The 25,000-nt window shown below is 39.8% G+C and overlaps 1 protein-coding gene across 1 annotated transcript in view; it reads right to left on the bottom strand.

Moving 5' to 3' along the window:
• Positions 1-12,962: 12,962 nt before the first annotated feature.
• The window catches only part of slc22a16 (solute carrier family 22 member 16), a gene marked incomplete at its 5' end in the record, with an annotated part of 63,245 nt that continues 51,207 nt past the window's right edge, over positions 12,963-25,000 (bottom strand). Inside the window, 3 exons of the mRNA XM_059981301.1 lie at positions 12,963-13,217; positions 16,042-16,141; positions 23,017-23,126. Of these exons, the coding sequence (XP_059837284.1) occupies positions 12,963-13,217; positions 16,042-16,141; positions 23,017-23,126 (465 nt within the window). The remainder of the gene's footprint in view (positions 13,218-16,041; positions 16,142-23,016; positions 23,127-25,000) is intronic.

Raw genomic sequence — 25,000 nt, 5'->3', positions numbered from 1 at the left:
TCCACAGCTGCACACGGCAACAAATTCCACAAATCCACCACCCTTTGGCTAAAGAAATGTTTCCACATCTGTTTTGATAGGGCATCCCTCCATCCTGAGGCTGTGCCCTCTTGTCCTAGACTCTCCCACCAAGGGAAACATCCTTTCCACATCTACTCTGTCTAGGCCTTGCAACATTTGAAAGAATTCAATGAGATCTCCCCTCAGCCTTCTGAATTCCAGTGAGTACAGACCCAGAGCCATCATCTTTGTATGATAACCCTTTCACTCCTGGAATCATCCTTGTGAACCTCCACTGGACCCTCTCCAATGCCAACACATCTTTTCTAAGGTGTGGGGCCCAAAACTGTTCACGATACTCAAGATGAGGCCTCACCAGTGCCTTATAAAGTCTCAGCATCACATCCTTGCTCTTGTATTCCAGACCTCTTGAAATGAATGCTAACTTGGCATTTGCCTTCCTCACCACCATCTCAACCTGCAAGTTAACCTTCACAGTTTTCTGCACAAGGACTCTCAAATCCTTTTGCATCTCAGATTTTTGGATTTTCTCCCCGTTTAGAATATAGTCCTCATATTTATTTCTACTACCAAAGTGCATGACCATGCATTTTCCAACATTGTATTTCATTTGCCACTCTCTTGCCCATTCTCCTAATCTGCATCCTACCTGTTTCCTCAACACTACCTGCCTCTACACCAATCTTCGTATCATCTGCAACAATGCCATATATTTCATCATCTAAATCATTTATATACAGCATAAAAAGAAGTGGTCCCAACACCGACCCCTGCAGAACACCGCTATACACTGGCAGCCAACCAGAAAAGAATCCTTTTATTCCCATCCACTGCCTCCTATCAATCAGCCAATGCTCTAACCATATTAGTAACTTTTCTGTAATACCAAGGGCTCTTAACTTGTTAAGCAGCTTCATGTGTGGCACCTTGTTGAAGGCCTTCTTAAAGTCCAAATATACAATATCCACTGCATCCCCTTTATTTATCCTACTTGTAATCTGTCAAAGAATTCCAACAGGTTCATCTGGCAGGATTTTCCCTGAAGGAAACCATGCTGACTTTGTCCTTTTTTGTCCTGTGTCACCAAATACTCCATCACCTCATCCTGAACAATTGACTCTAACATCTTCCCAACCACCGAGGTCAAGCTAACTGGTCTATGATTTCCTTTCTGCTGCCTTCCCCCTTCCTTAAAGAGTGGAGTGACATTTGCAATTTTTCAGTCCTCTGGCACCAAGCCAGAGTCCAATGATTTTTGAAAGATCATTTCTAGTGCCACCACAATCTCTAATGCTACCTCTTTCAGAGCCCTAGGGTGCAGTTCATCTGGTTCAAATGACTTGTGTGCCTTTTTTTGAGCACCTTCTCTCTTGTAATAGTAACTGCGTCCAGTTATCTTCTTCACACATCACAACATCAGGCATACCGCTAGTGTCTTCCATAGTGAAGACTGCTGCAAAATACTCATTTAGTTCATCAGCCATCTCCTTGTCCCCCATTTTTATTTCTCCTTCCTCATTTTCTAGCAGTCCTATGTCCACTCTCATTTCACTTTTATTTTTAACATACTTGAACTTTTACTATCCACTTTGATATTATTTGCTAGCTTGCTTTCATATTTCATCGTTTCCCTTCTAATGCTTTTTTAGTTGCTCTCTGTAGGTTTTTAAAAACTTCCCAATCCTCTATCTTCCCACTAATTTTTGCTTAGTTGTATGTCCTTTCTTTTGCTTTTACAATAGCTTTGACTTCCCTTGTCAGCCATGGTTGTACTCTTTTAGCCATTTAAGTATTTCTTCATTTTTGGAATTCATATGTCCTGCACCATCTCTTTTCCCAGCAATGCATGTCATTGCTGCTCTGCTGACATTCCTGCCAGCAGGTCCTTCCAGTTTTACTTTGGCTAACCTCTCTCATGCCACTGTAATTTCCTTTACTCCACTGAAATACTGCTATATTAGACTTTACTTTCTCCCAATCAAATTTCAAGTTGAACTCAATCATATTGTGAATCACTAGTTCCTAAGGGTTCTTTTACTTTCAGCCCCCTAATTGCCTCTGGTTCATTATACAACACCCAATCCAGTATAGCTGATTTCCTAGTAGGCTCAATGACAAACTGCTCTAAAAAGCCATCTCTTTGGCATTCAACAGACTCAACTGTCTTGAGATCCATTACCAACCTCGTTTTTTCCAAGCGACCTGCATGTTAAAATCTCCCATGACTATCATAACACTGCCCTTTTGACTCGCTTTTTCTATTTCCTGTTGTAATCTTTGGTCCACCTCCCAGTCACTGTTGAGAGGCCTGTATAACTGCCATCAACGTCCTTTTACCCTTGCAGTTTCTTAACTCAACCCACAAGGATTCAACATCTTCTGATCCTATGTCACATCCTTCTACTGATTTGATGCCACTCTTTACCAGTAGAGCCATACTAACCCCTCTGCCTACCTTCCTACCCCTCTGGAATAACTTGTAACCTTGGACATTCAGCTCCCAATTACAACCATCCTTCAATCACAATTCAGTGATGGTCACAACGTCATCCCTGGCAATCTGTAATACTGCAGACTAATCTCAGGCTGCTCTGAGCCTAAATCATTTCTGTAGTTTCACTGTCGATATTGCCAGTTGGCTGGGTGAAAAGGCAACAGCTGCAGTGTCTGCAGTTGTAGAGAGGGAAGATCAAATGTCCTGCCCCTGACAGAGGTCCATGGATCCAAGGCAGAAATGTGTTGAACAGATCGTTTTGGATAGCTGTACCCCCTGGCCTTTTGAACACTGCAGTCCATAACCACTGTAGTAAAGGGGAGTGTGTGCGTGTGTACGTGTACATGTACGCACGTACATAGGTGCAACAGCAACACAGTCTGTAATTTTGAAAATTGTCCTGCTCATCATTTCTCTGTGAGAAAGGATGGACTCCCGGTTCTGCAACAAGCCCAGTACACGTTAGAGCTGGACTTGTCTACATTCCTTTGCAGTGAATTGCAGGAAAAAGCAGAGTTTTCTCACTTTCAGAAGTTTACAGTTATGATTGAAGGACTAGGGGCTCTGCGGCATTTCACAGCAAACAGCCAATTAAAAGGTTCACAGGCCCTGATAATGTTTCTCCCATTTGATTGAATACAATCAACTTTGAACACAAAACAGTACAGCAGAACTAGGCCCTATGGCTCATGAATTTATGTTGAACTAATTAAACTAAAAATTAAATTCCTAACTAAATTAATCCCGTCAGCCTACATATCTGTCCTTCCTTTCTCTGCATATTCACATGCCTATCTGCTTTCTGAGAGCCTCTTAAAGCCTCTAACACATTTCCCTCCGCTACTACCCCCAACTCAGGCAGTGCTTTCCAGGCATCCACAATTCTGCTTTTTTTAAAAAAAAATTAAGACTCCTTGCATTCTGAATGCATGCTCTCCGATATTGGACATTATAACCCTGTTTATATGCCTCACGTGATCTTTAAATTCAAAACCACCATCAGGTCTCCCCTCACCCTCTGCAACTTCAAAGAAAGCAATGTAAGTTCATCTAACATCTCTTCATAGCACATTCTGGCAAAGCTCTTCTGTATCCTATCCAAAACCTCCACACCTTTACTACAATGGTGCAATCAGAATTTAATATAACACTCCAGATGTTGTCTAACAAGTTTTATAAAGCTGCAACGTAACTTCTTGATTCTTGAACTCAGTCCCTCAACTAATGAAAGCAAGCATGCCTTATGCCATCTTTACTATCCTATTGACTTGTGCAGCCTCTGTCCAGGAGCTATGGACTTTGGATACCAAGATCCCTCTGTACATCAATACTGTTAAGGGTTTTGCCATAAAGCTGTGTACTATTCTTTTATATTTGATCTCCTTTGGCTGAATAAAACTCTATCTGCCATTTCTCTGCCCATATCTTCACCAGATTTATATCCTACTGTATCCCTTGGTAATCTCTGGCATCCACAATGCCACCAATTGTCTGAGAATTTACTAGCCCAGCCATCCACACTTTCATCTGCATCATATAGTGTATAGGAGTCATGTTCCTGGGTAACGATAGTGGCTGTTCAAGCCTGGTAACCAAGAAGCTTGGCTTTAGTTGGCATTTTCCATTCTATAGGAATCATCTTTCTATTGCCAATTTCTGAAAAATGTGACCCAAAATAATTTTGTATAAAATGTGTCCTAGCTGAGATAAGAGATTAATAGTGAGGTGAGCTTTCATCCCTGATGTGAAATACTAGACTGGTAAACCATAACATTGACAATTATCATTTTACTTTGAACTTTTAAAAAATGTTGCAAGGTGATTTACAACATGTAATCCTCGAGTCAAATTCCTGTTTATGTATTATCTACTATTTTGAGCAGTTTGTTTTATGAATACAAGGGAATATAAAGCCATAATATTCAACCATCAAAAATTAGATTCAATAAGATTTATTGAGGAAATTCATATAATTTATATTGGAAAAGCAAATAAAATTTTACGGAATCCACAATGACCATCCTAGTCCACAAAAACTATTCCCAAAATACCTGTAATTAGGAGTTTATTAACTTTTTATTGTTGATTATGAACTTGGAATAAGAACTTAAATGAGTGAATAGACTTTCAAACTGAAAAATTAGTATCATTTTTATTCTTAAAGAGAACTCTATCTTGCTTTTAAAAAAGGGTATAGTTAGACACATGATGATACACCAGCATAACGTGCAAATTGGTCTCATTGTATAAGGGAAGAATTGCAAATAGTCCCAGCATGTTGTATCTGTCAATGGCAATAGAAGTGAAGGAATTGCCTGCCTGCTGGACCAAGTAGCAAGGAATGATATGAAACTTGTATTAAAAAATTATAATAAACGGAGATGGGAAAATGTGATAGGAAACCAAATGACTTGATCAAGTCAGCATCATTACTTCTATGTCGGAGCAAGATCCTCCCTATGACAAGCATCAGGTTATCTGCTCCCAGGGAATTCCATGTTAACCATTTTTAAAAACTGGATAGAGTTCTCTTTCAGCTTGAAGCAGCAGAGCTTACTCACAGCAGTCAGGAAATTATTTTACTAACATTTCTAAAATACTACAGCAATTGTTCAGTTTTATATATTTTTTTTCTTAAGATTGCTTGGATGGACAAATAGCAGCAAACTACAGGACACCATTGAGAACTATGGGCCGATTTTCACATCAATGAAATTATACGACTCTAATACAAAACATGTATAGTTTTTTGGCTTAATTAAAGTTTATCCATCAATGTTCAACTGAAATGAAACTACTATGCAACACATAAATCATCAAAATGCAAAAGCCTAGGACTTAGTACTGTATATACATAAGAAACTTGGGTTACATTCGTAGTTAGATTTTGTGGTCCAATACATTTTTTCAGGTACAGTATAAGCAATACACATTTTTATACAGGGACTTTCATACAGATTTTCTAATCACCAATACAGTTTAATTTCAAACAGTACAAATAACTTGTCTAAACATTTATAGCATAGATCTAATTATAATTTGACCTGCCAAAGTTTTTAGTTGGGTTCATATTATGAACTCATCTAATATAATTTTAGTTTATAGATGTAATGAGGTGCAATTTGAAACTCCCCTGATGCTACTCAGGGGTCTACTGAATTATGGCCAGTGCCACTTAACTGAAAAAGTTTGAACATTTTTAGGTTTGAATGCTCCAAGTTTAAAATGCCCACTGCATATTTTCTTCTGATTTAAGTTTTGGCTGTGCTGGGGACAAGGTACAATTGCTGATTAATTACATCAAATTTCACAAGATGATCAGCATGACATCAGGCAAAAATATGAATTTTAAACTTGCAGTTCATTAGAGAATCCTTAAAGTTGTATTTCACTTGGATAATTTGTCATTGTATCTGAGAAATTAACAGAAAACAAATTTTCTTTTGTGCACTAAGCTAGAAACAGGGCTTCAATCTTGGAGGAAAAGCTATAACTTGGGGAAACTCTTATATTTCACTTGGGTATCATCCAGGTCTGATCCTTATGGTCTTATAATACTTATGGCATAGATGTCTGAGCTTAGCACAGAAATACTGAGCTGGGAAATTGTCCGTAACTTTTCCAGGACTAGTTCTTAAAGCGGTAATTCTAAAGGAAAACAATCCTCAAAGTACCAATTTGCAAATGCCTTCTGCATTAAAACCCTGACCAAGTAAACACCTTGCACTTATTAAGTATATACTTGGTATAAAAATGACTCAATTTGTTCTTGTACCTTTTTTTTAAAAAAAAAAAGGTTGTAAATTTTCAGCTGCTTTGAACCAGACATATTACAACTATACTTACTGGTTTTCAATAATTGAATCTCAAATAGGTTTTCCTTGCCCCTCATCCAACCATAAAATGTTTGTTAAATAGGCAAATTGTACCAGGAATATCCAGGCTTAGTTTTCAAGCACCATTAAATTTCTAACAAGATGCTATCTATAAATCTGGCACTGGCCAAGATCCTCATGTCCTCTCAAACTATGCACCTGAATCTGAATGTGCTAAATGCATGAGAAACTTTGGCAAAAGTAACACACTTCTGAAGGATTTTTGCAGTAGACCAGATGGTCCAAGAAACACTGTGCTTCACTTTATTGCTATAATCCTTAAAATAAAAACACAATCTGTATCTGTAAGGGTCAGTAACAATGGGGTGGATTCTAATCTTTAAGACAATGGAATGGCAGAGTTTGACGTGTAAAACCAGCAAAGAGGGTCAAGTGCCATTCTGAATCCTAGTTCTCTTTCTTTCCTTGCCAAGCATGGGAGCTTTTTACAACTTGATTCAAGATCTTGGAGGGAGGGCTGTGCTTAATGTAATTTTTAGATGTATATGAGGTATCAGTACATGAGGTTATTTGATCGCATATGCATTGTGTGCATGTGTGGAGTTGAAGAAGGACTTGGAATTAAACAGACACATCACTTGGAGCTTCTCACACATTGCACTGTACACTTACTTTAGGAACCTACAGCAGCATACCCATGTATTTATGCTCCTCCTGTGTCAGTAAGTGCCTGTATCTGAACTATTGATGGGAATGGAAAGAAACTAAAATACAGTTAGCATAAATGAGTGTTTGATCTATGCACACTCAGTGGACCAAAGGGGCTTTTTCTGTAGTGTACATACTGTATATTAGACTGACAGCAAAGGTAGGTTGGAAAAAAAATAGAAGTCGCCTGAAATTTTTAATTACATTTGTATTATGAACACATCAAGCTAATACCTTTCAATCGGGTAGTGCGAGTTGTTGCTGACCTCACTGACACTATTTGGTGGTCTACAAAGTTAAGGCCAGAAAACTACTTCTATGCTATTACTTTTATCTTTGAATACTGTAAGTTTCCGAAGCCCAGACGAACTTTTCATCAGATTTAAGTTGGTGACGTGGCAATAGGATTTGTTGAACAACAATGTCAAAATTCTTTGGACCAACCATATATTCTCAATCATAATCATAATTTCAATGTACAGGCTTGCACTGAAAAAACTTGAGCACAGAGTGAATGAAGAGTATTTCCTTCTGATCAGTCAATGAGCAAGTCCTTATGGATTTTGTATTTGACAAGACGGTCAGGAAAGGGGTGTAGCAACCTTTGTTTTGCAAAGGAACTGATCTACAGGGATTCATATTGAGACAAACTTTGATCACTGCTGGTGACCTCGGTGTATGATGTACATTTTGATCTCCCAAAAAATTTGTTGGTCTTCCAGTGAAAGGAAATGACCACAGTTGCATGCTACCAAATGACAACTCCCAAGGAGTACGTAAGAAGTGATATACTAAAGCTTGGCAAAACGACTACAAAGGCTCTTTTGGGAAACAGAATGGGGTTTAGTTATGACTGGACAATACTGGGGTGGGGCGGGGGGGGGGGTGCTGGGCCATGTGCAACAACCTCCCAATTACTTCACTGATTCATTTTTTGCAAATGAATTATTAATAAAACTGACATGCAGTAAATTGAATGATTGGCTCAGTGAATAAAAACAATACCTGCCTGGTGTATAGACGTGCACACACACACCTTCTCCACTCCCACTTTATCTTGAACTTTCAATATTTGATAGGTTCCAATGAAATCATCTTTCCTCTCTTCTCCCCCTCCCCCATTCTTCTAAACTCCATTGAGTACAGGCCCTGAGGTCCTCATACATTAACCCTTTCATTTCTGGTTCATTCTTGTGAACCTCCTCTGAACGCTGTCCAATGCCAGTACATTCTTTCTTAGATAAGGAGCCAAAAACTGCTCACAACGCTCCAAGTGCAGTCTAACCAATGCCTTATAAAAACCCAGCATTACATCCCTGCTTTTATATTCTAAACAAGCGTTATTAGGAAAGGAAAACAAGTCATGTAAGTGGAATAATAAGTCATATGAATGAAATTGAAATTTAAAATACAACTGGTAGGAAGATTTGCTACTGATATAAATGGCAATCATCCATCATGTGCACTAATTAGAAGTCACTGAAGTGCTTAACTATAAAGATAAGATAAAGACCATATATTCCCGATGTAAGGGTGGAACCTAAAGTGCAAGCCAATTTTTATCAGCCAGTTAGTTTCACATTGCAGGAGCAATATTTTTAAGTAAGAGCCACAGAGAAGCTTCCATAATCCTGAAGCTGATGAGCAGGATGAAGAATAGGAACTTCACTGGAACTTCTGTGACAGCATATGGTGCTGATATCAATCATGAAAATGCACCAATTATAAAACTGAATAAAAGGTACATTGCAGAATGATCAACTTATGGCTAGAGATGTATTCAAAAAGTTGAGAACAAGCAAACATAAACACAACATTCTGGCAAGATAATGAAAATCCTAGATAGTTTATCTCAAAGATCCTAAAATAAAATAACCAATCTTAGCAAGTAAATACATTAACAAAACAATTCTGTTAGGAAAAAATTGGCTCAAAGAACTGAGTGGATTTGAAAAATGTACAGTATTTGCTGTGAGCAATTTTTAACCATTTCCAGTTGATCTTCCCAACACTATATTCAAAGGTGCACGCACCGGCGTTAAGAAGCACAAAAGCCACTTATGAGGTAAAGTTTTAACATTTTACCTGAATCAAGACTTGTATCATTCACAACAAAGATTCAAGTGGCAAGTAATTAAACAAACTCCGACAAGGTGTGTTGGTTGGCACTGTACAGACGACTGGGTGGTGGCCGTGCATCACAAACATCAGAGGAAGAAAATCTCAGAATACGAAGAGCTATTCAGGAGGTTTAATGAGCACAAGTAGGGAAAACCTGAGAATATCACTGATCTCTCTGAGGTCCAATGTTATCTCTCTTTCTACTGGACCTTGCAATGGATACCGACACTGCTGCTTTAAGTGCTGAAGAACGAACCATGAAAAGGGCACACAGAAGGCTTGCAGTCTCTGTGAGAAAAGGTTCAGTTGGAGTCCCTATTGGGTCACTGGCTGATATTTACAGCAACCTGTTGTTGGGCAGTTAAAGTGCCAACTTATTTAAAACAATGGACCCTTTCTGATATCCAAGTCAGCATCCTTCAGTGAATTTATTTATTCAGTGAAATTATTGCCAATTTTGGAACCCTTGAGCTTTCTCTGATCTGTTCCACAGGCAGTAAAAGAAAAGCATCTCTCAAAAATAAAAGAACTGCTATTCTTATCTAGGCTCCACAAAAATAACCTGGGCCACTATTTCACTGGACCCACCAACTGTTGTGATTGTAATTTATATGGTGCCATGGAGCCTTAAGAACAAGGGTGCAGCAGCTGAAAATTTTGGCCTCAGTCCTTGCAAAAACAGTATGAGTTAAGTACTAATCAAGTCACTTTTTAAAAAAAAAAGAAAATGAATAGCCTTCTGGCTTCAAGATAAACTGAGTGTTTCCACTCACTTTATAATCCACTGTTAAAAATCAAGTTATCACTTAACAACCACTTCAACTTCCCTGTCCCATGTCGTACCTCAAAGCAGCACAATACTGAGCAACATATATGAAAATATGGGAGGAACTCAACAGATCAGGCAGTATACGTGGAAAGAAATGAACAGTTGACTTTCAAGCTGAGAACCTTCAGGACCCAGGATAAAGAATTAGCTCAGTTTGTAAGTATTTTAGTTCTTTGGCTCCCAATTATTATTTGTTGCATGGGGACAAAATTGGAAAACATAATCCAAATCTTTCTTGGTCTGATAGTCTTCCATAGAGCTGTACTGTGACAAAACCTATAGATGTAGCAGTAGCAACACACAAAATGCTAGAGGAACTCAGTGGGCCAGGCAGCATCTACGGAAAGGAGTACAGTCAACATTTTGTGCTGAGACCCTTCAACAGGATAGAATATTAGTATTCCATTTTTAGTATTAGTTTATTCTATTGTCTACTTTTTAAAAAATGCAATCAACCTAATGAATGCATATTTCATTTCAAGGGTTTTACACCACTAAGACTAAGAAATATAAATTCAGCATGTAGATGAAGGCTGGCATTTTTTGCCTTTTTACAAAGTTCCAGATTTTTCACAGCCGATAATGTTGAATCATAGTAGCCAATTTACACACAAGCTCATGCCAATAACAAAGGAAGAGTAGGGATGATCAAATAATATTTTGGTTAAGAGATAATATGGTTAGGAACACCTCCCTGCACTGCTTCCAAGATGCACCATGGTACCTATCCAGACAGGACTTCAGTTGAAGTTCTAGGTGGGAAGACAGCACCTTCCTTTGTATTGTACTAAACCATCATACTCTAGATTTTTGTGCTCACATTACTGAACTTTTGGGTGGTGGGGTAGAGATACATCTCTGCCAAAGGAGGTGTAAGACACTCCTTCCTTCCGCTAGCCTGCAGGTCACCTTTGGGGAAGGTGTGGAACCTGCTTAGCCCCTGATCAGCATTATGTGAAGCTATGCGAGGAGCCGGTGTGTATCACAAGTTCTGATTATGTGACCACTGACACCAGGCAGACAATCTCAGAATATTGATAACGGCTGGGGTCACCTGTCTTGTAGACACTGCCCAGAAGGCGGCGATGGCAAACCATATCAGTAGACAAATTTGCCAAGAACAATCATGTTCATGGAAAGACCATGATTGCCCAAGTCATACAACATGGCACATAATGAATGAATTACTGTACTTGAACTTCCAAACCTTTCGGTCAGTGGAATGGTATTTTGTCAGAGCTGCTATCTTCTGGATGAGGTTATAAACTGCATGCTACCACAACTGCGCATTAAAGATCTCATTGACAATTTTATAGAAAAGTGGTGAAATCCAGGGAAATATTGATGCCTGCAATATTTCCTTAAGAGTCAGACCATTTGGTCATTATTATATTGATTTTGTGAAATCTTTTAGTCCTACTAGACCTACATTCTTCAAAGGTACTGTCTTCACTGTCTATAATGCACTTTGGGATGCACTTAAAACAGCATGCAAGATACCAATTAAAGTCAACTTGTCCCTTCTCTATTGTTATGGAAATCACAAATCAAAATGCAAGTGTTTTGTTCTTCCCAAATTTCTCAGCCAGCACACTATTTAACAAGTGAAGGTTAAATATTTTATGTGCTACTAAATTATAATTTATCTTTGTAGATCTTCTAACAGTGGCATTGTGGTACCATTGACACATCTATAATCAGTACTCTCCTGCTTGCCTGACTGCAGAAGACAATGTGAATGCAGGAGAAAGGACACTGTTAACCTTGGGCACTTAAGTTTTAAAAAAAAATGTATTACCAAAACATTTTTAAATAGCGTATTTCATTGGCGGATAATGTGCTATTATCCTAGTTTATAAATAATCATTTTACATGCTTTTTCCATTATTGCTACAAGTTTGGTTAGTGATGGAAAATGCTTTATATGTTCTTAAAGAGTAAAGGAGCTTCCTTCATTTAGTTCTCGATCTCAACAGCTTTATAGGTAGATACTGAGTGGAAACAAGGCACGATCTCACAGGAAAGGAAGGAAAACTTGAAGGCAAATTGCTTAAAGGCTAAAATGCAGATTCATAATGACATTAGCATAGAACTTTTTGCTTAAAGCAGGTGTATGATCCAAGGTTAGATCTAGTGGGTTAAAGATATCAATGGAAGTTCTGCCCATAAGATATACAATTCAAGTTTTGATGCATATTTGTCAGTCTTGGGGGGAAAATGTTTAGTTTTATTTATTTTTTTAGGATCTAGACATAGCTGCAGAACATGTAATTTGAGTTGGCAACGTTTCATAGATCATGACAATTAGCTGATGAAAGGAGTCTAGATAATAGACGAGGGTCAAACTCAACTATTGACTTCTCTACAGTAGATTGGAATCTAATTGAACTAACTCTAAAACTTTTATTTGGTCAACATAATATCACTTTTCATTATTTGTGCAGCTGATGCAACAAAATTCTTAACTTGCAAATCTGCATTTCCTCCCCCAAAACACATCTCTTAACGTGTAGTTCTGAATAATGTTATTGAAGATCATAAATAGATCCACGTCTCTATTTTCTAAGTATTCTATTGAATCAATAACATTGAGAGATTTTTACTAGAAGAGACAGTTGTAGGAATATAAAATGCAGCCTACTGTAGGCTATGAATTGGACTGTTATCAGTCAATATTCATTTTGCAGATAAATTTCAATTCATGTAAATCAACACACACTTTGATTCATATTAAATTATTCTCTTACTTTCTCACAGACTAGTTCCAGACCACTATTATCTAAAGAAAGGATAAGCTACAAAAAAGTACCTCAGGGTCTACTTTACATATTATTGTTTGTATAGTTGCTAAACTACTGCTACACCCTAGTTAGTTTACAGATTTAAGATGTTGGTAAATGATCAGAATTATAACCTCTGCTTGTTTCAAGGCTTAACGATGACTAAATGTGTTTTACAACCTTGTTAAATGTTCAATTAGATTCTGCTCTTCCTTTGACTTCTCCACACCATCAGTGATATAGTCTTCTTTCTCAATCTTCACCATGCCAGCACCACTACCTCTACGTTTGGAAGCTTCCTTCTTTTGCTTAAGTTTCCTCTGCAGTTCCGCAGCCTCCTCAAAGGTCTGGGTCAGAGGCCTCCCAAGCGTCTCCGGGAGCAAAAGGGTCAAGAAACCAGTCAGAAAAGACATAATTCCAACAATCAGCTGCCAAAGAGAGACAAAAGCAGAAATGCATTAAATATTTAAAATTTGATACAAATTCCAGTTTCATCACATTTGTTTAATTTCCTTTCCTAATGATAAAGATAACAGCAAAATTGTAAAAATGGCCATTATTTTATGATGTAGAATCCACACAAACATAATGCATTTACCAAAGGATTTTTGGAACACTAGATGCTTATTTTCAGTCAATTCTTTCCAATTAACCCAGGCAAATTTGCAGGGTGGAGATAGGTCCCAACCCAAAGGAGGTACAAGGCACTCCTTCCTTCTGATAGCCTGTAGGTCACCCTTGGACAAGGTGTAGCATCTGCTTAGCACCCACCACTCCCGATCAGGGTCACATGAAGCCATGGGAGCAGCTGGTTCATATCATTAGTTCTGGTTATGCAACCACTAATGCCAGGCAGACAATGTCTGAAGACACCCATCTTGTAAAGACACTACCCTGAAGAAGCCAATGACAAACCACTTCTATGGAAAATTTTGCCAAGTATGATCCCAATCATGGAAAGAACATGATCACACACAGCATATGACACAGCTTGGCGCCTAACGAACAAAAGATTTCCTCTGTCATTGATACTCTTCTGCTTCATTAATAATCAAAAAAGAGAAATGCTGGATTTTCCTTATTTCTAGAAATGTCCTCATAGGTATTGCGAGACACTCAATTGTATCATTAATGCTGTACAGATACAAGGAAGGAATAAAACCAGATGAACCAGCCTGCAGCAGCCTAGGCATCAAATTCAGAAATGGGAAAGTCAACTCCAATCTAATTGGCCTTTCTCCTCACAAAAAGCTGGAGGCTGATGTCTAAATTAGCAGAAATGTTCAAAGCTCCATCAAGCAATCTTATGCTCGAGAATGACAGACAGTGTGCCTGACTCCTCTATAGCTCAATTCCCCAAGTACACCTTGTCCCACTTGCGAACCAGGCACACAAAGGTAGTGGTACTCTGATATATAATAGGGAAGGACTAGGCCTAGGAATACTCTAGTCCTGTGAAGCCTTGTGACATGGGTAAAGAAACCTCCTGATTACACTCATCTTTCAACTACTTAATCAGGACTTCCAGACATCCAACAAGCACAAAAACCAATAAGGCCACAGAGGATAGTCTGGGTGGTTGATGTCAATGTCATTCAGTAGCTTGGTACCATTAGCACTGACTGAGGTGTTTGAGAGTCTTGGAAGACATATCTGCCAAACTGGGCATGCAGCAGCTAGCAAGTGAACTTTCAGAAGACCGTAGCCTGCGGAGGCAAGGGAGGAGATTGCTGAGCCTCTGGCAATGAGGACAGGAGAAGTTCGGGAGGATTGGAGCATTGCAGATGTTGTTTCCTTATTCAAGAAAGGGAGTAGAGATAACCCAGGAAATTATAGACCAGCGAGTCTTACTTCAGTGGTTGGTAAAGAACCTGAGAGGCAGGATTTATGAGCATTTGGAGAGGCATAGTATGATTAGGAATAGTCAGCATGGCTTTGTCAAAGGCAGGTCATGCCTTACAAGCCTGATTGAATTTCTGAGGATGTGACTAAACACATTGAAAAAAGTAGAGCAGTAGATGTAGTATGTATGGATTTCAGCAATGCATTTGATAAGGTACCCCGTGCAAGGCATATTGAGAAAGTAAGGTGGCATGGGATCCAAGGGGACTTTGCTTTGTGGATCCAGAATTGGTTTGCCCACAGAAGGTAAAGAGTGGTGATATTCTGCATGGAGGTCGGTGACCAGTGGTGTGCCTCAGAGATCTGTTCTGGGATCCCTTCTCTTTGTGATGTCTCTAAATGACCTAGATGAGGAAGTAGAGGGATGGGTTAGTAAATATGCTAACGACACAAAGGTTGGGGATGTTGTGGATGGTGTGGAGGGCTGTCAGAGGTTACAGACGGATATCAACAGGATTCAAAACTGGGCTGAGAAGTGGCAGATGGAGTTCAACCCAGATAAGTGTGAGGTGGTTCATTTTGGTAGGTCAAATATGATGACAGAATATAGTATTAATGGTAAGACAGCAGTGTGGAGGATTAGAGGGATCTTGGGTTCCAAGTCCACAGGACACTCAAAGCTGCTGCACAGGTTGACTGTTTGGTTAAGAAAGCATATGGTCCATTGGGTATTGTTACAGCTGTATAGGAACCTGGTCAGACCCACCTGGAGTACTGTGCTCAGTTCTGTTCAGCTAACTACAGGAAGGATGTGGAAACTACAGAAAGGGTGCAAAGGAGATTTACAAGGACGCTGCCTGGATTGGGGAGCATGCCTTATGAGAGTAGGTTGAGTGAACTCAGCCTTTTTTCCTTGGAGCGGCAGAGGATGAGAGGTGATCTGATTGTGGTGTATAAGATGATGAGAGGCATTGATCGTGTGGACAGTCAGAGATTTTTTTCCAGGGCTGAAATAGATAACATGAGAGGGCACAGTTTTAAGGTGCTTGGAAGTAGGTACAGAGGAGATGTCAGCGGTAAGTTTTTTACTCAGTGAGTGGTGAGTGCATGGAATGGGCTGCCAAAAAACGGTGATGGAGGCGAATATAATCAGATTTTTTAAGAGACTCCTGGATAGGTACATGGAGTTTAGAAAATTAGAGGGCTATGGGCAATTTCTAAAGCAAGTACATGTTTGGCACAGCATTGTGGGCTCTAGAGCCTGTATTGTGCTGTAGGTTTTGTATGTTTCTATCTATATATTGGAATTTGAAATATTTGGGATAAAAATGAGGCCGGAGCTTTTGTGGGCCAAAATGCACACAGTCAATCTATTTCACATGTCCATATATTTAAGTAAGGATGATTTACCTGTGGTAGGAAGATCCACACTGATGAAAGGAGAACACAAAAAGGGGCTACTGTACTTCCAACTCGGGCCATCATGCTCCCACTGCCAACAGCCAATGATCTAAAAAGAAACACTCTCACCATTACTCAATAGGTCTAATCCAGAATTAGTAAACAGAGCAGCATTTGGAAATTCAAGTGGGAGATTAATATAGACCCTGGAAGAATAAGATGCTAAATGTGCATGTTTGACATGGTTTTCTGGGAATATGTCAACCGCCCAGCTAAGTTATGGCAAGATAATTGGGAGAATCCAGCAAAAATTAGAAACCAATGTTCATTGCCATGTAAATTTTATTTCTAAATAATAGTTCAATAGTTTCATTTAATATCAGAAAACGTTTACAATATACAACCTGAAATTCTCGCTCTTCACAGACATACACAATAACAGAAAAGTACCCCAAAGGATGAATTGTCAGAACCTCAAAGCCCCCTACACACCACTGTTCTTTTACATGAAATAGCCATTGCTTATAATGTCATCGTATATTTTGCATTTCTAATTGCCCCTGAGAAGATGCTGGTGAGCTCCTTTTGTAAAATGCTACAGATCTTCTGGTGAAGCATCTCCATAATACTGTTGGCCATGAAGCACCAATGATACAATTTCAAGTCAACATGACGTTACAATGCTCCTGATTTGATTGCTGAACCGTCAATAAGAAAAATGCAATGGCTATGGTACAAGTGGACTTCCGAGTGGTATTTGATAAGGTGCCACATACACACATTGGCCAGTTTTATATAGGTATACCTGTACACATGCTATTAATGCAAATATCTGATCAACCAATCACGTGGCAGCAATTGAATGCATAAAATAATACATGCATGGTTAAGAGGCTTAGTTCAAATATCCGAATGGGGAAGAAATTATCTAAGTGACTTTGACAGTGGAATGATTGTTCATGCCAGACTGGGTATCTCAGAAACTGCTGATCTGGAATTTTCACATACAATGGTCTCTAGAGTTGACAGAGAATGGTGCAAGAAGCAAAATAAAATCCAGTGAGCAGCAGTTCTGTGGGTGGAAATGTTTAGTTAATGAGAGAGATCAGAGGAGATTGGCCAGGCTGGTTCAAGGTAACAGGAAGGTGACAGTAACTCAAGTTACCATATTACAACAGTGGTGTGCAGAAGAGCATCTGTGAATATACACCAGATTGAACCATGCAGTGGGTGGGCTACAGCAGCAGAACACCACAAACACACACTCAGTGGCCACTTTACTAGACACAGGAGGCATCTAAAAAAGTGGTCACTTAGTGTAATTGGCTTGATATTAAGATTGAGGGCCATGGAATAACAGAGCTGTAGGAAGCCTGAACAGAAAACTATTTAGATATATAGTGCAAAGTAGGTCTTTCCAGCCCCTCAAACCACACCGCCCCAGTAATCCCCAGCAAACCCAAGCAACTCTAACCTAATCACAGGACAACTTACAATGATCAATTAACCTTCCGATACGTCTTTGGACAGTGGGAGGAAGCTGGATCACCCAGGGAAAACACAGGCATTCCACAGGGAGGGTGTATAGACTCTTTACAGAACGGTGACAGAATTGAACTTCAAACTCTGGAATGCCCTGAGCTGTAACAGCGTTGTGCTAACTGCTAGGCTGCTATAGTGCCCTAATTCTGGACCTGCATTCTTTGGAGTTTAGGAAAATGATAGGTAGCCTTATTCAAACACTTAATATCTTAAGAGGCCTTGACAGGTTGATGCATGAGGGATAATCTCAAATTAGGGGGCATAGCTATAAGATAAGGGACTGGTCATTTACAACTGATGGACACAAAATGTCTTTTTCAGTGGTGTTGCAACCACAGTTCAAAGACGTATAGGCTTTCTGAATTATCCTAGAATTAGGTTAGAGCTAATCAGGGTTGTGGGGTTGCTGGGGCAGTGTGGCTCGAAGGCCAGAAGGGCCTATACTATACTGTATCACCAAATAAATAAATTTCCCCCTTGCAGAGAGTGGCGAATCTTTGGTATTCACCACCCAGAATCTGGTGAGATGGATCATTATAATATCAATGTGGAGGTGCATAAATATTTGGAGACCCAGAAGATACTGGTGCTGAAAACAGGAGCAAATAAATAAACAGTGATGCAGGAAAGGGAGCAACCAACAGGCACATAGCAATGGAATACTATAGGTTTTCGTTGATTGTCTTGTATTTCTTGGTTCTACTGTGAATGAGTGAATCTCAGGGTTGTATATGGTGACATATATGTCTTTGAACTTTGAATACTGATCTGATCGTCCCAAAAGTTTGTTGGTTGAAGTACCAAAGTTGTCCTGTCCTCTTTTGAATAATGTCATGGGATCTTTTATATCCATTTGAAAATGTAGGTGGATCACCTTTTCTGCATGACAACATTCTGAATAATGCACAATTCCCTGTGTTGTTTTTTCCCCACTGGCGTATCAATGTAGATTTTATGTTAATTGTAGAGTGAAACCACCTGATAGAGATGAATGTTGTTCTTCATCTAAAGCTGACATCTAGCTTTATTGATTGACAGCTAACCGTTTAGACCGGGGGTCGGCAACCTGCGGCTCCCGAGCCATTTGTGGCTCTTTCACCTCTGTGCTGCGGCTCCCTGTGGCTTTGGGAAATAATTGGTCAGTATTTAATTAAAATGTATTTTATGTTAGTTTGTTAGCTTTTGAAATGTAATTCTAAATTTGATTATGGTGATCTTGTACAATGTAAGTGTGGCGACACATTTTCTGACACATCCGAAACGGCTCTCAATTAGCCAGCATTCCGGCTAAGGGAGATTGCCTACGGGGGTTTGTGAGTACGTGTCTTTTGCAGCATCTGCGTCCATGGGGGCTGGGTTGAGGGAGGCTTAAAAGCAAAGCTGTTTAGTTCGAATAAAGTTATTCGACTGCAGTTTACTGACTGCGTGAGCACACCGCTGCAACGTGTTTTTATCGCTATTAATATACGTCACCACTGCCAATACCTGACACCCGCCAGTGCGCGATTTCTTTAATTTTTCGATCCAAGGTAAGCCAACTATGGAGAATTCTAAAAAAAGAAAAGTGACTGAAGAAAACAGAACGTTTAATGATACGTGGACAGATTCATTTGCTTTCACTGTTGACGAGACTGGTTTACCGGTATGCTTAATATGCAATGAGAAACTAGCAAACAACAAAAAGTCAAATGTCGCAAGGCATTTCCAGAGTAAACACGCAGCCTTTGCTCAAAAATATCCGGATGGAGATGAGAGAAAAAAAGCCGTTTCGGAACTGATGCGGAAGGTTGATCTGAGCAAAAATCATTTCCAGAAATGGATGAAGTCAGGAAAATCAACGACATACGCCAGTTATATTGCCGCTCAGGAAATAGTCAGGCACGGGAAGCAGTTTACAGATGGTGAATATATAAAAGAATCTTTCATTAAGATTTCAGAACATCTATTCACGGACTTTAAAAACAAGAGTGAAATTGTGCAGAAAATCAGGGATATGCCCCTCTCTGCAAAGACTGTCAAAGACAGAACCATAAAAATGGCAGAAGACATCACAAGACAGCAAATTAAAGACATCAATTCAGCTGTGGCCTACTCGATTGCCTGTGACGAGTCTAAAGACAAAGGTGATATTGAACAAATAGCGTTGTTCTGCCGGTATGTAAACTCTGCCGGGCCACAGGAAGAACTGATTGAGTTGATACCTCTAAAAGACCAAACACGGGGGGAGGACATCTGTGAGGCTGTCTTGAATTGTTTAAGAGCCAAAGGAATAAAGACCACCCATCTGGTGTCAGTAGCTACTGATGGGGCTCCGAATATGACGGGAACGCACAAGGGATTTGTGGCTTTACTGCAGAAGTCGCTGGACAGAAAGCTGCTGACTTTTCACTGCATCTTGCACCAAGAGGCACTGTGCGCTCAAACATTTCCTCCGGAATGCACAGAAGTAATGGATGTTGTCATTCAGATTGTCAATAAAATAATGGCAAAAAGTTTAAATCACCGTCAATTCCGTTTGTTACTGGACGAGATGGAAAGCGCATATTCTGATCTCCTGCTGCACAACAAAGTCCGGTGGCTGTCCAAAGGGGAGGTGCTGAAACGCTTTGTCGCGTGTCTGGAAGAAGTGAAAACTTTCCTGGGCAGCAAAGGGCTCACCTTTCCTGAGCTGGAACAGCCAGAGTGGCTGGAAAAGATACACTTCATGGTAGACATGACAGCGCACCTGAACACGCTGAACACAGCTCTTCAGGGGAAAGGACGCACAGCCCTGCACATGTTGGAGGATGTCTTGGCATTCGAGCGCAAGTTGACAGTGCTTGCCAGAGATTTACAGAAAGGCACTTTGTCTCACTTCCCCAATTTGAGAGAGTTCAAACAAGGTCACGACATGATAATTTCGGAGTATTTACATTCTGCAATCATCGCAATGCAAACATCGTTTGGGAAACGCTTCTGTGAGTTCAGAGAGGAAAAAAACACATTATCCTTCCCGGTCACTCCCTTAAGCATCGATCCTTCCCTACTGAATACGACTGCATTGGCAGGTGTGAGTCAACCTGATCTTGAGATGGAACTGGCCGACATAGCCGACAAAGACATATGGGTGTCCAAGTTTAGACGCTTGACAGCAGACCTTGAAGATGTTGCCCGTCAGAAGGCCGTTCTTGCTCAGAATCACAAATGGAGTGATATTGAAAACCTTCCAAATCCGGACAAACTTGTGTTTGATACATGGAATGCTGTGCCCGACATTTATGTAAACATGAAAAAGTATGCGCTTGGAGTCCTGTCGATCTTTGGATCCACATATGTATGTGAGCAGGTGTTCTCCAACATGAACTTTATTAAAAACAAACATCGCGCACGCCTCACAGATGACAGCTTGCGATCCTGTGTAAAGATGAAGGTGACGTCATACAGCCCTGATGTGCAGACGCTGTGCGCTGAGGTCCAGGAGCAGAAATCCCATTAACCAAGTATGATAAATATTTTAATTGCCTATTATTTTATGTATATTCATATTTTTTCATTGTTCAGTGAAATAGTCCTTTTATTTTTCAGGCTGACAGCTGGCTGATGTTATTTTTGGTTTGCTGCTGGCGGAAAATTTAAGTTCGGCGTTTTTCATAAATACAAGAAGGACTCAAATAGACATTGAGTATTTTACTTAAAAGTAACTTTCAACCCAACGTCTTTTTTTCGGAGTTCAAAATGTTTTTGTTGCATGCAGAAATGTAATTTCGTTTTCTCTGCAGGAGTTCATCAATTTCATAAATGCAACACATTATAGTTTGTTTATACATAGCATAAAGGCAAAAAAAACGTTGTATGCAGTGTTATTTCATTTTAAATGTCAAACGGGTTTTGCGGCTCCCAGTGTTTTCTTTTCTGTGGGAAACGGGTCCAAGTGGCTCTTTCAGTGGTAAAGGTTGCTGACCCCTGGTTTAGACTTAGCACAACAAAGTCCCAAACTGAGGAACAAAGTATTTATTTATAACATTTTTTTTAAAACATAGAAAATATTGCCAACATTTGCAGGACAAACAGCATCTTTTCTTAGGGATGGGAGGTCACATTAATTTCTCATAGAATGCTGGTGGCTAATTTATAAACCCAAGAGATTTTGCACATACAAAACCTACAGCACTTTACAGGCCCTTTGGCCCACAAGGTTGTGCTGAACCTGTCCTTATCCTAGAAATTACTAGGCTTACCTATAGCCCTCTATTTTTCTAAGCTCCATGTACCTATCCAGATGTTAGATTCCTTAAGCAACAAACCCAAAATGCTGGAAGAACTCAGTAAGTCGGTGGCTAAGCGAAATGTTCTTGTATGACTGGACTTATACAAGTAGAGAGAGGTTCTGGGACAATCATTGATCTCTGCTGGAGCAGGGAAATTACCGGTTTTATCCCAATGATTCCAGGAATGAAAGGGTTAATGTACAAGGAACATTTGATGGCTCTGGGCCTGTACTTGCTGGAGTTTAGAAGAGTGAGCAGGAATCTCATTGAAACCAATCAAATATTGAGTGGATGTATGGAGAGGATGTTTCCTATAGTGAGTGAATCTAGAACCAGAAGTTACAGCCTCAGAATAATAGGATATCCATTTAGAATAGAGAAGAGGAGGAATTTCTTTAGCCAGAGGGTGGTGAATCTGTGGAATTCATTGCCTCATAGAGCTGTGAAGGCCAGGTTATTTGGTATATTGAAAGCAGAAAGTGATAGGTTCGAGGTCAGGTAGGCCATCAAAGGTTTACAAGGAGAAAGCAGAAGAATGGGGTTGAGAGGGATGATAAATCAGCCATGGTGGAATGGCAGAACAGACTTGATGGACCAAATGGCTTAATTCTGCTCCTATGCCTTATGGTCAAAAACATGGACATCAGGGAAAATGGTCCTGGGCTTATCTTTCTTCCTTGTGAACAAATATCTTTCTAGTAGTAACTGTGCTTGAGATGATAAACAGAGTGTAAAACAAAACTGCACCTTTTGACCTACTTTAAAAGCTTTAAGAAGGAGAAATATGAATGTAACATTTGGAATGCGTATTTCAAGTGCAGGTGTATAGCTTCTTGGTTAGGCAGCATGTCAAAGGTTACAGGGAGAAGGCAGAATAATGGGGTTCCCTGGAAGGGTCAGGTGGCCTGATTCTGCTCCCATGCCTTCTGGTCTAATGATCTAATACAGAGTTAACCTTTCTTAGTCTAAAGGCCTTCAGAAATATATGCCTGATTCTGCAGGAATGTCTTAATCTTTACCCAAAACCAAGTTATACAATCCTTATTCCAAGAATGTTTTTTTCTCTTGTGGGTTACCAGACTAACAAATCTTCATTCAGTAGATTGTGTAATTTCATTCGAAACTCTTACAGTTTAACAGCTGAAAACATATTTACCACAGTTACAATTTATCATCACATATTTCTTCCTCTTACCTTATTATAGTAGGGTACAGTTCAGCAGTGTACAGGTAAATCAGTCCAAATGCTACAGCGATTGCAAACTTTCCAATCATGCTGAGAGTGATAGACAGAGCCTCAATGTCCTAGACAAACAGAAGAAAAAATTATTTATTCAGTGTCACTAATTTCAAAACTTTGGCAGCTTCCTCACTGGGTTTAAAAGATCCAAAACTCTTCAGGCTATTAAATATGACAATAGGAACTGAACAAATTATATATAATCTCACACTTAATCTGCTATTAGGGAATGAGACAGTGCAGCTGAGAAAAGTTTGTTTAGGGGAGCACTCTTCATCTAGTGATCATAATGTTATTAGTTTCAAAGTAAACATGCAAAAAAACCATGTAGTCCACGGGTTGAGATTCTAAATTGGAGTGAGGCCTATTTTGATAGATCAGTAAGGACCTGACAGAGTGTGGATTGGGACAGGTGTACTTGGTAAGTGGGAGGGAGGCCTTCAAGAGTGAGATTTTGAGAGTGCAAAGCTTGTATGTGCCGCCAGAATAAGGTTTAGGGAACCTTGGTTTTCAAGAGATATTGAGGCCCTGGTTTTAAAAAAAAAAGGAGGTGCATAGCAGGTACGGGCAGGTGGGAACAAACAGGGTGCTTATGGAGGATAAGAAATGCAAGAGAACACTTAAGAAAGGAATTAGTGGGACTAAAAGAAGGCATGAGTTTGTCCTAGCCGACAAGGTGAAGGAGAATCCTAAGGGATTCTACAGATATGTTAAAAGCAAGGGACAAAATTGATCCTCTGGAAGATCAGAATGGTAATCCATGTATGAAGGAAATGTTAAATTTTTTTTTGCATCTGTATTTTCTCAGGAGGTGGACACAGAGTCTACAGAAGAGAGACAGAACAGCAGCAACTTAATTGACTCTATACAGATTATAGAGGAGGAGGTATGTACTGTCCTGAGGCAAATTAGGGTGGATAAATTCCCAGGACCTTATAGGGTGTTCCCTCAGACCCTATGGAAAGCAAGTGAAGAAATTGCCAGGGGCCTAGCAGAGATATTTAAATCATCATTAGCAACAGGTGGGGTACCAGAAGGTTGGAGAATAGCCAATGTTGTTTTGCTGTTTAAGAAAGTCTCTAAAAATAAACCAGGAAATTATAGGCCGGTGAGCCTGACATCAGTAGTGGGAAAGTTACTGAAAGGTATTCTGAGGGACTCCATATATACAGTATGTATTAGGATACACACAGACTGATTAAAAACAGTCAGCATGGCTTCATGCATGATAGGTCATGTCTAACCAATCTTAAGAGTTTTTCAAGGAAATTATCAGGAAAGTTAATGACGGCAAGGCAGTGGATGTTGTCTATGTGGTCTTTAGTAAGGCATTTGCCAAGGTTCCACATGGGAGGTTGGTAAAGAAGGTTCAGTCACTCAGATTAGACATTGGCTCTGTGGGAGAAGCCAGAGAGTGGTAGTGCAGTGTTGTCTCTGACTGGAGGCCTGTGACTAGTGGTGTGCTGCAGAGATCGGTGCTGCGTCTGTTGACATTTGTCATCTACATGCTGTTGATGTCCCACTGCAGCCTACAACAACCCTCCACACTTTCCACCACTCTACTAACCTTAGTGTCATCTGCAAACTTACTAACCCACATCCACTTCCTCATACAAGTCGTTCATTAAGATCACAAAGAGCAGGTCCTGATGAAATACCACTGGTCACTGATCTCCAGGCAGAATACACTCCATCTACAATCACCCACTACCTTCTATGGGCAAGCCAATTCTGTATCCACTTAGCTTAACTGGATCCCATGCCTTCTGACATTCTAAACGAGCCTACCATGGGGAACCTTATCAAACACCAAATCCACTGCTCTTCCTTCCCCAATATTCTCTGCCACATCCTCAAAGACTTTAATCAGATTCTTGAGGTATGACATGCCTCTCACAAAGCCATGCTGACCATCCCAAATCATACTATGCTTCTCCAA

The sequence above is a fragment of the Hypanus sabinus genome, chromosome 10 (genome assembly GCF_030144855.1).
Source record: "Hypanus sabinus isolate sHypSab1 chromosome 10, sHypSab1.hap1, whole genome shotgun sequence".
Classification (NCBI taxonomy): Eukaryota; Metazoa; Chordata; class Chondrichthyes; order Myliobatiformes; family Dasyatidae; genus Hypanus; species Hypanus sabinus.
Note: the sequence above shows the minus strand (reverse complement) of the source record. Positions and strands in the feature narration are given on the sequence as shown.